Source organism: Onychomys torridus, chromosome 5, assembly GCF_903995425.1.
Source record: "Onychomys torridus chromosome 5, mOncTor1.1, whole genome shotgun sequence".
In the NCBI taxonomy this organism is placed as follows: Eukaryota; Metazoa; Chordata; class Mammalia; order Rodentia; family Cricetidae; genus Onychomys; species Onychomys torridus.
The window spans coordinates 84927254-84944660 of NC_050447.1; the positions used below are offsets into that span (position 1 = coordinate 84927254).

Here is a 17407-nt window from a genome sequence, read left to right on the forward strand (position 1 = left end):
CCCATTACCTCTCTAGGCCTGGGAAGCTGGCTAGGTTTCCAGTACAAAGCATCGTTTTCCTCCTGTTGAGTGGTTTTATTTATTTTGTTTGCCATGCTTAGTCCTTATGACTGTAGGACTTATACTAGAGTATGGGAATACTACCAGTGGCTACCTCCTCCAGGAAGAGTGATTTTTCCCTCCTCTATCAGTTACTGCCTGTAGTTCCTCAGTAAGGGGTGGGCCCTGGACATTTCTGCATAGATTAGAAGAAATTTTATACTTTTGTTTTTCTTGGGCTTTTTAATCCACTGTCCTTTCATTAATTGCTTGTTGTTCTAAGCTAGAGCTTGATCAATTTCTTTATTACTTGAGCTCAACATACGAATTTGTGTGTGTGAGTGTGTGTGTGTGTGTGTGTGTGTGTGTGCTTATGTGTATATATATATGTCTTTGGATCTTTGTCTTATAGAAGACTAGATATAATGCATATTTTTACAAGTTTTATATGTAATGGATTACCAGAAGACCTCCAAAGATTACCGAAATACTAGTGTATTGTGACATGTTTTTTAAAATCAATGTAAAGTTTTTTAGAAAACATTTAGTAAGCTGGGCAGTGGTGACACATGCCTTTAATCTCAGCACTTGGGAGGCAGAGGTAAGTAGATCTCTGTGAGTTCAAGGCCAGTCTGGTCTACAGAGTGAGATCCAGGACATCCAGGGCTATTACATAGATAAACCCTGTCTCAAAAAACAGACAAACAAAAAATTTAGTATGCTGGTTGTGGTGGCTCATACCTTTAATCCCAATACTTGGGAAGCAGAGGCAGGCAGATCTGAGTTTGAGGCCAGCTTGGTCTACAGAGTGAGTTCTAGGACAGCCAGGGATACACAGAGAAACCTTGTCTTGGAAAACAACAAGAACATAAAAAGAAAGCATTTAGTATGTGAGGGTATTGCTCATTTTAGTTGGCTCTGTTGTGAATTAATTGTGACAAGCTTGTAGGATCTTGTTTTGAGCTAATGTTTCTCTCTGGCCAGTAGAGTAGCCTGCACTGATGATATTTTAAAGACATGTGAGCAGTTACTATTCATTTGTATCAGCTCACTTTCCTGGAAAGGAGAGAAATTATTGTGTGTGGCCTTATTTGATTTCTTATGAAGCCCTCCTTAATATTCATAGCAGCTTTTTAGAGAACTTTGGGCCAAAGTTCCTTTTACTTAGGAAGACTGGTAGAGGGATTGGCATAAGTGTTTTTAATACACATTAAAAAAAATACAGTTGCAAGTGATCATTGAATAAGTTATACAAAACTTCTCTTTTCATGGGAAAAAAAGTTGAGTTCATAAGACAAGGAGAAAGTGACCTTTTATATGTTTACTAGTTCCCCAGCTACTTACAGCTAAGATTTGTGTTAGTGGTTGAGTGTGGTAAACAACACCCTTTTTTATTTATTAATTTTAAAGTTTTGAGAATTTCATGCATGAGTACATTGTAATTACATCGTTCTTCCTTTTCCTCTCCAGCTCATCCCATACCCTTCCCGTATCCTCTCCTGAATTCATGGCTTCTATTCTTATTACTGTGTTACACACACACACACACACACACACACACACACACACACACAGCCTCCTGAGTCTATTCATGGTTTCTATTCTTATTACTGTTTTACACACACACACACACACACACACACACACACACACACACACACACAGCCTCCTGAGTCTAGTTAGTGACACCTGTATGCACTTGTGTTTAGTTTTGGGCTGACCATGTAGGATTGGGAACCTGTCAGAGGTCTTGTCTCTGAAGTAAACTGATTCTCTTTCTTAGCAGCCACTGACTGATTACCTGTAGTCTTCTTTAGGGATAGGGTCTTAACAGAATTTTACCCACTCCATGTTGGTGTGTTGACCTATGTGGTCTTGTGCAGGCAGCCAGCCATATTGCTGACAGTTCATGGGTGTAGTGCCCTTGTCATAGATTAGACACTACTCTGAACAAAGGTATATAGAGTCCTTGAAAACAGTCATGATCTGCAATCAGCAAAAAACACTCATTTTTGGATTAGCACTTCAATTGTAGCTGCTGATTTTCAGTCTTCACAGTGATCATCTCCGTTGAAAAAGTATTTTTTTCTGGTTTTCTTTATAATAAATTTAAATATCATATTTTACTGGATGACTTACCAAAATTTTCGTTTCTTCAAGGTGTTGACTTTAAGGTGAAAACGATTTCAGTGGATGGAAATAAGGCTAAACTTGCAATATGGGTAAGTATTTTTAAAATGTACTTTTTAAAATGTATTTTTATTTTATTTATTGTATGTCTATATGCCGTATTGTGCAGAAGTTAGAGGAGGTTTTGAGTCGCCAGCTGTGGATGTTGGCAGCCCAATTTAGATCCTCTAGAAGAGCTGTGTTTTAGTTAGGGTTTTCTTACTGTGAAGAGAGGCCATGACCACGGCAACTCTTATAAAGGAAAACATTTCATTGGGGCTGGCAGAACATCCCACCTTGTGCATGTGTGTGTGTCTTATCTAGTTGTTGGGGGTGTAAGGCTGCAGCAGAAATGGTGTCTGAAAGGGTGTGAAGGCCTGATACTGTCTTCACTCCCCCTGGCCGGGTTGTCATACCCTCTCCTCCAGCACCTTCACTTCTGTATGCATTACTGTCCTTTCTTTTATGTCTCTCTAGTAACTTTTTACTTACATTGTGTTTCTGAGTTTTTCTGATAGTGATCATATTTGCAAACAATTTACTTATGTTCATAGTCCATTTTATATTTAACATTTGTTTTTTTCATGATTTAAAGTCTTTATTATAAAGAGTTATGTTATTGTAACCATCTTCTGACATATAAGGACTGGTAGATACTTCCATGCTGGTTCTTTATCTTCATAATGTAAGCAATCACATGAGATAGTAAATAAATTCTAAAGTTTCCCAGGCATAATAAAGAGATTTTATGACTTGTAGATTTTTTGGTGCTTAAACAATTTATTATCTGTCTGTTCTGTTTACTTTCAACTGAATTCTCACTGAACTGTAATAAAGGACTATTTCTGGAAAAATAAAATCTTTACATAATAAAAATGTCAGCTCTTTGCTTGTTATTTTTTCTACTCTGTCATTTATCTTTGAAGTATTGCTTAAGGTAAACATGTGCTGTGTCTTACGAGTGTGTATAGCCCCGACTCTCTTACCCTGTAGGGTTTTTGTAGTTTGTCACACCACTCAAAGCTTGATGAAGATAATGTGGAATGGGAAGGAAGCTTAGGAGATACTCTTGCCTTATCAAAGCTTTTTGGTATTTATTTGATCCAGTTATTTGTTTTCTTTATAACATCTGAGTGTCATATTTGGGGAGAAGGGCTTTTGGATAATATTAGGAATATCTGAGTCCATAATTTACCCTAATTTCTGCTGTTTTGTTTATAAAAATACAGTGAGTGAGTTCCTCTCCTTGTTAGCTTCATAGCCCTGCCCCCACTACTTCCAAAGTGCACACTCACCATGATACACATGGCCTCTGTCTGGGAGCTTGTTTTCTCTTCTTTTCTATACCTTTGCTTCACTTGGACGCTCTGAATTCTGTTATTTAGCTTTTCTCGGGCTTTCTCAGCCCTCGGGTTTAATCCATATTTGTCTTTAGTAATCTTTAATTCCTTTGCCTTTCTCCATTAGAAAATAAAAGCCAAAGCATACAAAAAGATTAGCCTCTTTCATCCGAACAAAGATGGCAATATACTTAACATTTATTTCTGGTTTTGAAGACAAACACAAGCAAAAGTTTGATGTCTAACTGTTAAGTTCACAGTTATTATAAAATCGAGTCTAATGCTGTGGTGCAAGAAATCATACTAACACATTTGTATAAATGAATCAAAAATGCAAAGGGTTTAACATCTGGTCTTAGTTAAGTTTCACATAAAAATTGTCAAAATTACTTTCACATACAAAATGATCAAAATTACATGGTGTGTGTGTGTGTGTGTGTGTGTGTGTGTGTGTGAGAGAGAGAGAGAGAGAGAGAGAGAGAGAGAGAGAGAGAGAGAGAGAGGAGAGAGAGAGAGAGAAAGGGGGGGGACTGTGAGTGAGTGAGGGCACACAGTGCCACAGCATGCTTGTAGATCAGGAAATAACCTTTCAGAATCTCCTTCCACCATGGGATCCCAGGGTCAAACACAGGCAGCTTTGACCTCCTTAGCCATCTCAGCCTCAGGGGCAGTTTTTGAAGTTGTTCTCAGAGTTCATACTAGATTGCCCTGTGCTTGGTCTAGAAATTAATTTATTGGAATTTTCTGTTTCACAACTGATCTTATGAAACAGTTTTTAAATTGTGAAACAGTTTTGCTGTTGATAGCTTTTCTTCTGTTCCCTTTCTCTCTTTGAAAACAAAGACAATAATAAAAATAAAAAAAAACTGGAGTATTTATTTAAATTCTTCTCATGATGGAATTCTGAGAATTCCAGTATTGTGGATATTGAGTAGTTGAATGTTGTTGTTTTTTTTTGTATGTAAGTAAATTGCTAAAATATGTTTCTGACAATAACTTGTCTTTTTACAGTATAATTTTTATTTTATGTGTGTATTTACCTGCATGTATTCAGGTGCATACTTGGTGTCCCTAGAGACCATGAAAGGGTGTTGGGTTCCCTTGGAACTGGAGTTACAGACTATTGTGTTTGACTAGATGGATACTAGAAACAAAACCCTGGTCCTCTGCAAGAGCAGTAAGGACTCTTAACTGCTGAGCCATCTCTCCAGTCAGTGTTTCGTTTTCCTGAATTGGATTGTCTCAAATAGATGCAGATTTGAGTCTCTGACCATTGGTAATATATATGTTCCCAGCTTTCAATGAGGTAGATTTCATGTGTGACTAAAAGTCTTAAGTCCAGCATGGCAGAAAACCTTTGCATTTTGTGTGGGCATATTGAAACTAGTTACATTCTATTGTGGCAGAATTAGACACTTAACTCTTCTATCACTTGAAAGTTGTATTATGGTTCCCAGTTGACTTCTTGTACAAACTTGAGTCTTGATCACTCAGTGATAGCCATGTCATGATTAAAATATTTACCTCTATCATTATCAGTTATAATCTGCTTTAGATAGTATGTCTGCTTGATGAAGCTTTATTTTATAAAAATTTTTTAAACTTAAGTATGTATGCAAATTGAGTGATTGTAAGTGAGAAGGAGGTTTTGCAAGAGACTTTGAAGCCTGAGGAATTTGAAGAGAGAAATTGGTTTTTTACTACCATTTTCTGATCAGAAAGTTTAACTGTGTTGTGTCTTTATCTGAAATGTAAGCAGAGCTAGGGGTATCATCCTTTGCTGCTATGAATCGGAGCAAGGATGGTGTATTTCAAAGCTATTCATGCTGGAAGTAGTTTTCCTCTTAAGTGTCTCTTGTGAGACTGAATTTCCTCAGACACTTTCTGTTGTTTTATAGCATTCTCTTCTTTGGCCAGACAAAGACACTCCATATTGCTGGCACCTCTTGTTGCTGTTTGAATTCCTCTCCGATCTTAACAAACGTCTCAGAGTAGGACACTTTCTCTGCAAGAGCTTTGCTTGTCCGTAGCGAACCTTGCTTGTGCACAGTGATCCTGGCAGCTAAGCTGAGGTGTGGTGTGTCTTTACTTTCATTCAGGTTATCCTACATCAGCAGGCCAGGCCAGAGAGTAAATATTTGCACCTTAAACTGGGCCATACACTGATATTAATGGCTGGCTGTTACTAAGACTTTATTTAGTAAACCTTTCATTATAATAAAATAGGTTATAATAGGTTGAAGCAGCAGTTTGCCACATGCAGCTCTGTAAGATCCTAGATACCTTGAAACACAATCCAGGGGTGCTGGGAAGACCCGGAAGTAGGCCTGGAAAAAGATGAAATTAGTCCCTCCCCTTCTTCCTCCTCCTCCTTTCTTTCTCTCTCTCCTTCCCTTCTCCCTCCCTCCTCCCTCTGAAATACGTAAATCAGTGGTCCTCAGCTTCACTTCATCATAATAACCTAGGAAGATTGGGTTTTCCTTCCCCAACTTAAATTGCCTAGATGGATTTTGTCAGAATCTTTGGAGATTAGACATAAATGTTTCCAGATAATTTGATTGTGTACCTGAAGTTAAGAATCATGTTTTCACCTCGTGGTGGTGGTGCACGCCTTTAATCCCAGCACTCGGGAGGCAGAGCCAGGTGGATCTCTGTGAATTCGAGGCCAGCCTGGGCTACCAAGTGAGTTCCAGGAAAGGCGCAAAGCTACACAGAGAAACCCTGTCTCGAAAAACCAGAAAAAAAAAAAAGTTTCATATGTGATCAAAATCTTAAGACTGTAATGGCAGAAAACCTTCACTTGTGTTTTTCTAGAAATGACCCAGTATTAATTGATTTTCATTTGTGTAACACTTACTAGTAAATGTACATTGTATTTAAGTTCTAAGTGTTTTTAATAATTTTTTGACTTGCTTAAATATGTTCAATAACATTGAAGATGTGCTGTTTATACTTTGCTTTACTTAGTAACAATTGATTGTCACTTCCAGGATACGGCTGGGCAAGAGAGGTTCAGAACATTAACTCCCAGCTATTACAGAGGTGCACAGGGAGTTATATTAGGTAAGTATTTTACTTTAATATGCTATCCATTGACAAATACTATCCATTGTTAAATACTACTGTCCATTGTTTAAAATACTATCCATTGAAATTTCTAGTCTAGGAAGATCTGTATTTTAATTTTCTTTAGGGGTACTTTTTTATGTGTATGTGTTCATATATATGTACTTGTAAGTTATAGAGACTTTTTGATATTATTGAACTTTAAACTTAACTTTTTCAACTCTGTGTGGAAATTTAAAAAAAGAGAAGACCACTATCTTTGGTTTTAAAAAACATGCTGATGAATACATAAATTGAAAATTAGCCTGCGTGTGTCCCAGAGCATTACCGAAACTAGTCTTCATTTATCAGTAAATTAACACTTGCTTCAGTCTGTAAACAGAGTATTTGTTATTAAGTAGAATCTGTTATGTCAAAAGTAGCACTAAACACCAGTTAGGGTTCATAATCAATCAAAATTTAAAACCAGAATATTTGGTTTTCAGATGATCTGCTGAGAAGGTCATAGTCATCTTCCATTTGATTATGTTATTTTTTTTAAGAGTGGCAAACAGTTTGGAAACCGAGCTCTTTATGATACAAGATGATACAAGACAAAAGTAACAACAGAGGAAGCCACACAGGATGACTTTCACTTGGTTTCTGTCGTAATTAGGGTTTCTTTTGCTGTGATGAAACACCATGACCAAAAGCAAGTTGGAGAGGAAACGTTTTTTGATTTACTCTTCCACATCACTATTCATCATTGAAGGAAGTCAGGACAGGAACACACACAGGGCAGGAACCTGGAGACAGTAGCTAATGCAGGGCTTTGGAGGAGTGCTACTTACTGGCTTGCTCCTCACGGCTTGCCAGCCTGCTTTCTTATAGAACCCAGGACCATCAGCCCAGGTTTGGCACTATCCAGAATGGATAGAGCCCTCCTCCATCAATCACTAGTTAAGAAAATACCCTACAGCTGAATCTTATGAAGGCATCTTCCTCCCTTCCTTCCTTCCTTCCTTCCTTCCTTCCTTCCTTCCTTCCTTCCTTCCTTCCTTCTTTCCTTTCTTCTTTCCTTCCTTCCTTCTTTCCTTTCTTCTTTCCTTCCTTCCTTCCTTCCTTTCTTTCTTTTTGTTTGGTTTTTCGAGACAGGGTTTCTCTGTAGTTTTTGCGCCTTACCTGGAACTCACTTTGTAGACCAGGCTGGCCTCAATTTACAGAGATCCCCCTGGCTCTGCCTCCCGAGTGCTGGGATTACAGGCATGAGCCACCACTGCCCGGCGGCATTTTCTTAATTGAGGTTTCCTCCTTTCAGATAATTGTAGCTTGTATCAAGTTGATATAAAACTAGCCAGCACAATAATGACACTGACATTTTTTTAAAGTTACAAATTCTGATCCTTGTTAAAAAAAAATAAGAGGTTCATAGATGTTTAAAGTCATGTAATATTTTGATATCTTGTTAAGATTTAGATTAAGATATTATGCTCAGATAGACCTCAACATTATCAAGCAGCAGTTTTGTTTAACTTACTGTCAGTTGCCATATAAGGTACAATGTTACTATGTGTGTTAATGATTTAAATTTGTTTTAAGTATTCACTAGTAAGCAGTGAAGGATTAACAAAAATCAGACTTGCTTATACACTATTGTTAGCTTTTAGCGAGTATCAAAAATAAGTCTTTGCTCTTATTTTGTGTGATTTTTAAATTAGTGGCTTTGCTTTCATTTCAGTTTATGATGTCACAAGAAGAGACACCTTTGTTAAACTGGATAATTGGTTAAATGAATTGGAAACATACTGTACAAGAAATGACATAGTAAACATGCTAGTTGGAAATAAAATTGATAAGGTAAAAAGCAGACACTTGACATTTGGGTAGCACTTTTTGGGGAGGGGAGAGGAGGAGAAATGAGAAATTTTTATTATCTATACACAGTGTTCTGCTTGCTTACACCTGAACACCAGAAGAGGGCACCAGATCTCATTACAGATGGTTGTGAGCCACCATGTGGTTGCTGGGAATTGAACTCATGACCTCTGGAAGAGCAGCCAGTGCTCTTAACCTCTGAGCCATCTCTCCAGCCCGAGAAATGAGATTTAAACACAGCACTTCCTGCATGCTAAACACATGTTCTACGATGGAGCTGCATCCCAACCCTTTTTAATTTTAATGCCAGCTTGCCTAGGCTGGTCCCAGAATTAAAATCTTCTCGGTCTTTGTCTTAGTTTGGGTTGCTATTGATGTGAAGAGACACCATGTCCACGGCAACTGTTATAAAGGAAAACATTTCATTGGGGCTGGTTTACAGTTCAGAGGTTTAGTCTAGGATCACAGTGGGCAGCTTGCAAGCAGACATAGAGAAGTAGTTAAGAGTTCTATATCTTGGTCCACAGGCAATAGGAAGTGAGCTGTCTACCATACTGGGCATAGCTGGAGCATATGAGACCTGCAATACCACCCCCACAGTGACACACCTCCTTCAACAAGGTTACACCTACTTCAACAAGGCTACACCTAATAGTCTCCACTCCCTTTATCCCACTTAATGTCAGGCTTTCCTTTAATTTGTGTATCTCCCTGAACACAAGATTTAGCTCCATTCCACTTCCTGGAACCCTTTTCTCCTCAAGTTGTACATTTTGTATTTTTCCTTTCTCAGATTGCTTGTTTTCATTATAGATCTTCGGAAGAGTGAACACTAATACCCCCATAATAGGAATTAACCCAAAACTCTTCACTTTAGCCTTAGGCAGACTTTTTGAACAAGGACAAAAAACAGCCACATTCTTCACCAAAATATCCTAGGACTGGCCTCTAGGCCACATACTAACATTCTTCTCTGAAACTTCTTGAACCAGGCCCCACAGGTCAAATCACCCTCAGCATCACTGTCTTCCATGCTCCTATTAGGATGGCCCATTAAGCCCCACTTAAAGTGTTCAACTGCTCTTCTATAGTTCCAAAGTCAACATTACTCCAGTACCTAGTCAACTTCTGTCTTAGTTGAAGTTTCTGTTGCTGTGAAGAGGCACCATGACTGTAGCAACTGTTACAAAGGAAAATATTTAGTTGGGGATGGCTTACAGTTTAGAGGTTTAGTCCATTATCATCATGGCAGGAAGTGTGGCAGCATGCAGGCAGACATGGTGCTAGAAAGGTAGCTGAGAGTTCTACATCTTGATCTGTAGGCAACAGGAAATGAACTGTCTACCACACTGGGCATAGCTTGAGCATATGAGACCTCTAAGCCTGCCCCCACAGTGACACACTTCCTCCAAGAAGGCTGCACCTCATAGTGCCATTCCCTATGGGTCAAGCATTCAAACACATGAGTCTATGGGTGTCATCCCTATTCATATCACCATAGCCTTCTAAGTAGTTGGGAATACAGGCACACCCTACCATTCAGATGGTTCTAAGCAGTCGAGAATATAGTCATGCCCCACCACCTCTACAAATGGATGGCAACTTTTAAAATTGGCTACTTTTATCTTTCAGGAAAATCGTGAAGTTGATAGAAATGAAGGCCTGAAATTTGCACGCAAGCATTCTATGTTGTTCATAGGTAAGTGAGTAAGTGACTCTTTCCAATCTTAAGGAAAAAAATTTAAATTGTGGTTTTATTGAATTATTTCCTTAAAGAACCATAAAATAGGGTTGGGGATTTAGCTCAGTGGTAGAGTGCTTGCCTAGCAAGTACAAGGCCCTGGGTTTGATCCTGAGCTCCAAAATAAAAAATAAAAAAAAGAACCATAAAATATATGCAGTTCATTGTTGTCTAATGATACATAATCTAACTGTACAATGAGATTCCTCTTCTTTTGGTTGAAATCATAGGAGTATAGTTGAATTGTACCCACTGGTACATTTAGCATCATCTGAGAATATGGTACTAATAGAAATGCATCATCCCAGGCCCAACCCAGTTTTTTAGTTGGAATCTGAATTTTAGTGATATCTTTGTATGGTTTCTAGGCATACTAATATTTGAGGCTCAATGTTGGCAAGCTAAAACATGGACCACTCCCCCATTATATTAAGTACAGGATACTTATTTATTTACTTCCTGCCTTTGGATGCTTTTATGCTACATGAATGTTTGTAGTTCCCATCAAGCTATATGGCTCCCAAAGCCAAAAATACTTAGTCTCTGGTCGTTTGCAGAAGTTTCTCAACCCCGTCTCTGGAAGAGTGATCTGACTGTATCTGAATCACCTGTGAACTTTTCTCTCTGCTCTCATGGAACTAAAAGTATATTAAAAGTACAGACTGGAGAGATGGCTCAGCAGTTAGGAGTGCTTACTACTCTTCAGAGGACCCACGTTTGATTCCCAGCACCTGTGTACGTGACTAGGCGATCCTTTGGCTCCTGTAGGCAGCAGCCCATGAGTTTGCATGTTTGAACACACACCCCCACCCCCACACACAGAGTCTTTTTTAAAAAGAAATTACCCACACTGAGTCTGATGTGGCAGCAACTTTTGGAATTAGTGATCTAGTTATCCTGTGTGTTTCAAATACTAGGAACCTGCAGATGGACTTGAGCATTTACATAGACAGAAGCAGGATGGTGTAAGTGGCTGGTTAGCTGATGTTCTGAAGGGAATTGAATGCCACCTTTATTATTGAATTGCTGCATGTCCCATATCTCCATATATTAGCTTTCCCCATTTTTCATGGACATGGAGGATATAACATTGAACAGACAGACACATGCTCTGCCCTCCTGGGCCTTGCATTTTAGTGTAGAAAAGCAGGTTTAACAAGTAAGCAGTGCTATGAAGGAAAGAAAGGAGGGGAGAGTACTGGCATGGTGACCACACAGGGAAAGCTATTGACGTAGTTGAGCAGAACTGTCAGTGTACATGTCTAGATGCTGAGACAGTAGCAAGTTTCTAGAGGTAGGGGACAGGATAGTGTGTTTAAGAACAGAAAGGAAGCTTGTGGACTGGAGCTTAGCATGCGTTTGGGAGAAAGAAGCTGGTAGGACATGGGATTAGAGTATGGTAACAAGATGAAATACATACTACATGTGTGCAGCAGAAAGCCATATGCAATAGTTGGAACTCTTCTAGAGTACCTTACATGTAGAGTCTGGTCTATGGAGTGAAAGCAGGAAGCTGATTCTTCTCTCTCTGTGGCCCAGAGGAATAAAGCTGGTGCACTTGCAACCAGCAGGTCTTGGAAAATTGACCGCTCTGGGAGATACACTGAATGTGAAACTGACAGTATATGTGGGAAAATTGGATGAGGCCAAGGAAAGAGAACAATTAAAGACAACTACAGATATTTAAGCTTGACCAAATAGTAGGTGGGTTGTATTTCTGTTACCTGGGTGTGGAAGACTGAGGTAAAGCAGAATCAAGAATTTTACTTAGACACAGGGTGAGACAGTGTTCATAGTAGACATGCTAGTTGTTTAAGTGGCATTTAAAATGCTGTGATTAGTGAAATTGTTCCAAGAATGTGAATTCAAGGGGGCCAGAGATTAACCTCTAGGATGTTCCAATGAGAGGCCAGCAGAAAGGCCATGAGTGACATGCCATTGAGACAGGAGGATTCCAAGGCATATTGACTGTGCTGGGAGTCACAGGATGTGAGAGTATTTAAAGAGGGAAGTGATTAGTAATATCAAATGCCAAGGGTGTCAGGTGAGGTGACCAGAGGAACCAGTGCTGATGGCTGTGAAAGGAATGCCCTTAATGGAATCGTGGGAACAAAAGCCAGAGTAGACTGCCTGCCCCGACATGCAGCACACACTCTCAGAGTTTCAGTTACCATGGTCAGTCTTGTTCTGCAAATATGAAGAATGAGATTTTATTATAGCATATTATAATAATTGTTTAATTTTGTTACTACTTATTGTTGATAATTTATTAGTGTGCCTAATTTAAAAGTTAAAGTTTATCATAGGCATGTATGGGTAGGCACATAGAGGTAGATGTGGGAGTTCCCTAGTACATGTGCCCCTTGGATGGGATTGGCTGCTGCCTATTGAGGTAAGCTTGTAAGGTGAGTTGGTGAAAGCAGCGAATACAAACAACATTCTAGGATGGTTTCCATGAAGAATAGAGACACTGGGTGGCTCCGTGGTAGGTATGTAGACTCTAGAACAAGTCTGTCTTGTTCGTAAGATGGAAAATATTAGCAGACATTTAGATTGAATGATAATGTTAGAAAAGAGTGTGTGAGCCTTTGGTAAATGAGAAGGGGTGGGGTCCCAGGAGCTGGAGAAGGGGTGGTTTGGGCAGCAGCATGGGCAGCTCACCTCTCCACAGAGTAACAGGATAGGCAGGAAGCTTGTAAACTTAATAGTGGGATGACCAGAGAATCTTTGCCAAATTGTTTCTGTTGCTCCACTCCCAAACATCTTTTTCACCTTAGATCATCAACTGGAGGTTTAGCTCAGTGGTAGAGCACACATGGCTATCATGCACAAAGCCCTAGATTCAATCCTCTGTATTAAAAACTGAAAGACTCGAGTGTCATCTGCGATAGAGTAGTAAAGAAGGGATGCAAGGAATCCTCAGATAGTCAGAAAGACCAATAAGTACTCGGCTTCGAGGCCCTGAGAGCACACACAAAATGCACCAGTGGCTGTGTGCCACTACATAGCTCCACATTCAGAAAGTTCAAGTTAATTGTTAACACTGGAGCGTGGGGTTCCTTATTTTAAACTAGGAATGCTGTCTCCTTTGGGGGCTCATTTGAAGAATTAACTGAAAACTTAAGAAAAAAAATGTAGACCATTGTTTGAGTAGTGCCTTACAAGTTGCAGTTGCTTTACAAATCTTAGGGCTAAGCTAATACACTAGTGGGTAGACTTAAAGTAGCTGTGTGTGTGGAGTGGGGGAAATTTACTAATTCTAAACCTGTGGCAAGGAATTGCTGATTTGATGAATAATGTCTTGTAGGTTTCTATTTATGCCATAGTAATTCTCCAGAAACTCATGAGAATATGTCCAACAAAAATTATACTGTGTTCCTTTTCCTTGAATTTTAGAGGCAAGTGCAAAAACCTGTGATGGTGTTCAGTGTGCCTTTGAGGAGCTTGTTGAAAAGATCATTCAGACACCTGGACTGTGGGAAAGTGAGAACCAGAACAAAGGAGTCAAGCTGTCACACAGAGAAGAGAGCCATGGAGGAGGAGCCTGTGGTGGTTACTGTTCTGTGCTATAAACTCTGGGGAGTCCATCTCTTGCATAGTTGATCAGATAGTGACATCTTTCTGTATATAAACTCTTAACTGCTTTTAGGGACCTTGCAGTTTGCACATAATCCTTTTTATCATGGCAGTGAGTATTTGCAAGAAACCCCCTCATTGGCTTTCCCAGGTGAAATGTTATGGTACGCATGCACAGTTTGCAGTCTATAGTTTTTATGTAACGTAAAATAGGTGTACCTTCATGAGTACATTTGATTTTATGATTTACATTTATCATGTCATTTTTTAAAAATATCATCTGTCTAGTATATGTTGCTGCAAGTCTGCTTTTGTTCTCCTTTTTGCTTAAATACTCTGATCAATTACTGAATTACTTGGTATGTAGAACTAGAACCATGGGAAGGTATGCAGGTATCATCAAGCCTATCCAGTTTCCCTTGAGGAATAACAAAGCATGATTCTCAGCTTTTCTAGGATGTTTGAGAGTCTTAGTACTAAGTATAATTCTCAGTTCAGAATGTAGCCCAGGCCAATTCATAATTAAATCTCTATTTGTTCTGATGATGCTTCCAAAATAGTATTGGTAAGTTAAAGCAGTTTGGTATTTTCATTTACTCCAGTGATTAGCCCAGGTAACTGGGCTTTAATCCATTGCACACATTGGGTTCCTGATCCTTGGTGCAGTGTTTTAGTTACATGGCTTCTGGAAGGATGGCAGTAAGGTGGCTTTCCCTCATCTGGGATTCAGAAGGACATGAACAGTGTAACGTCTTCAAATACTTCCACTTTTAAAACCCAACATCACAAGTGTTGGTAGTGTTTGTCCAGATGCCTCACTGTAGCTTGTGTAATGACTATCTGTATCTTATGGCTTCCATAAATGGCCAATTGCCATTCAAAAACCTCTGTCTGTGTTTCGAAGGTGGGGGAGAAAACACTAAATGATAATTTGAGAAAGGCGTATTGCTTCCAGATTCTGAATGGTGGGGAAATGCTATTACAATGAGATTGTTGATAATTTACTGTAACAAGTAGCCAATAGTTTATTAAAATCCAACCTGTACAGAATAATAAACCTTTTCCACAGTATTCAGTTTTCTAACTCCTTGTTATAGTACATTGTATGTTTTTTCACTCATCCATTATTTAATTTACATTGACCTATGCTATTTATGCTCCATAAGTAATATGTACTTAGGCTAGTCACTGTATTATCCCTCATTAAGATTCTGATATTAATTTTTGCAGTTATTCTCTATGTACAATGGTAAACGATAAACATTTTTATGTACCTTTGCAATATGTGTGTTAGTGGCTTTACTTCAGCTTGGCTTTTTTCTGAACAGGGTGTCTTCATATATGGAAACCTTACATTTTACTTCATTTATACTTGGTAGTCTACATGTGATTAGAGCTTTTATACATTCTGTATATTTTTATTAAAGATAAGACTTTTGCTTCTATAATGTTAGAGAAAGGTAGCTCACAATACACTTATAATTTGGTCATGTTGCATTAAATTTTAGATTTATGTACATTTTGAGTCTGTCTTGACAAGACTTCTGCTTATTCTTGCTCCATGAGTTACGTCATCTTTATTACCATTAGATTGTTGTTTTGATTTGATCAGAACTTAAATATGAGTCACTTGAATGTAACTTTTAAAAATTAATTGTAGTGTGTGGAGAGGTGGTTCATTGGACAGAGTACTTGCTGTACAAGCTTGATGACTGTTGTTTGTATCCCCAGAACTCACCTAAAATGCCAGGTGAGTAGCAGCAACTGTAGCTCCAACACTCAGAAGGTGGAGACAGAGCCTCCAGAATCAAGCTGGTGAGCTAGAGTACTCATGTTGGCAAGCTCTGGGTTCAATTGAGAGAGACTTTGCTTCAAAGAATAAAGTGGAGAGCAATTGAGGAAGCCTCAGCATCAACCTCAGGCCTCTGTATACATGTGGGCACACATGTACAAGCCCATATACTCAAATAAATTAATGTTGATAGGTTTATTGTATAACCTTGTATTGTTTGCTATCTCTAGATGGATTTGTACAGGAACTACATTTCCCCTTACTATCATTAGCAAGAGGACATATGAATATAGGACTCAGATACATTAATGTGGCTTTCATTTCACTGTGTGGCTAAAAGATTAGTGTTTCATAGTGAAGGTTTTGTAAGTGACCACTTTAATACCTAAAATCAGACACCTATATAATAGTTTTGCTGATTCTTTTCAGAATTATTTGAAGTAATCTTGAGCTCTTTGCAGATGCCATTAGGACATGGCATTTTGAGTTTTAGGAGAACCAGCATAGACTTAAACTACTGAATTATCTCTTAGTGAGTAGTAGTGAGCACTTACTAAAGCTTCCTTGGTGCTCGCTGTACTACATACAGAACGATGTTTGAAGGCCTTGTTGTAACTTCATGATATTTCTAATCCTATTGTGCCCATTTTATCTTTTTTTTTTAAAGTTTGTTTTGTTGTAGTTTGTGTTTTTGAGATCATCTCACTGTGTGTCCCAGACAGGCCTCAAACTCTCAATCCCCTTGCTGTATCCTTTAGAGGTTTGGATTGTGTGTGTGTCCACTATGTCAGGTTGTGTCCATTTTAATGAGGAAGATGATAAAAAAGGCATGCGATGCAGTTTTTCTAAGGTCACATGATGCTCAGTGATGCAGCTGGGTTCCTGTCAAGGAGGTTTCACTACTGCACCTGAACTCTTGATCTCCTCATTGGTTAGTTACTAGCAGCTTAACACAACTGAGCTGAGTTTTGCCCGTATTTCTTCACATTCCATTGCTGTATGTAGTAGAAGTATTTCAGACCTGTTATTTGTAGAGTGAATCCCATAGATAGAAAGCTCTCCCTGGAGTCATTGATCTAAAGGTCCAGGCAGCAAAGCAGGTGAAATAAAGGTCCAAGACTTAGGAAAGATACGAAGACTTATGGCACCAGTGCTCTTTATTTGTTATTCGACATAAAAAAAAATTCAGTTTGGAAATGGTCTTTTGTTTAAACTCAAAACTGGGGTGGGTGAGGATATTTTAAGAATTGAGTTGCTGTGCAAAGATTCATTCTAGTTAAATGCACAGAGTTAAACGTGATTGTGGACTGCATACTCGAGAGTTGTAGTTGTCTCCTCGGGTGTGGGACTGAAGTGTTCCTGTGCACCAGTGGCTGTCAGTCTGCTGCTAGCACAGACTCATTCAGATCCATATGTTTGAAGTATGGTTTGGGTGCGTGTTTTTTTCTGAATATTTTCTAAAGGTCATAAGAAAAAATAGGTATTAGGGTTTAGGAGTCTTCTTAGTATTCAGATATTAATTAGGCTTCTATTATTATTTCTTGAGTCTACTAAAAATACTTAGCAAGTTTTTTGTTTGTTTTTTGTCCACCCAGTTCTCCTACTGCACTGCTGTTCCATTGCCGTGATGAGGTTCCATGACCAAGGCATCTCTTAACAAAGAGAGCATTTAGTTGTTGTGTACAGTTTTAGAGAGTTAGTCTACGATTATCATGGCAGAAAGCAGGCAGGCATGGCTCTGGAGCAGTAGCTGAGAGTTTTACATCCTGATCCACAGGCAGCAGGCAGAGAAAGTGACTCACCTCCTCCAAGGCCACACCTAGTCCTTCG

At 38.9% G+C, this 17407-nt stretch overlaps 1 protein-coding gene across 1 annotated transcript in view; it reads left to right on the forward strand.

Annotated features, from left to right (window-relative positions):
* Rab18 (RAB18, member RAS oncogene family) overlaps nucleotides 1-15304 on the forward strand; it is a 33694-nt gene extending 18390 nt beyond the window's left edge. The window contains exons 3-7 of the mRNA XM_036188648.1: nucleotides 2200-2261; nucleotides 6539-6611; nucleotides 8332-8450; nucleotides 10101-10167; nucleotides 13606-15304. Coding sequence (XP_036044541.1) covers nucleotides 2200-2261; nucleotides 6539-6611; nucleotides 8332-8450; nucleotides 10101-10167; nucleotides 13606-13781 — 497 coding nt within the window. The 3' untranslated portion in view covers nucleotides 13782-15304. The remainder of the gene's footprint in view (nucleotides 1-2199; nucleotides 2262-6538; nucleotides 6612-8331; nucleotides 8451-10100; nucleotides 10168-13605) is intronic.
* Nucleotides 15305-17407: the final 2103 nt, after the last annotated feature.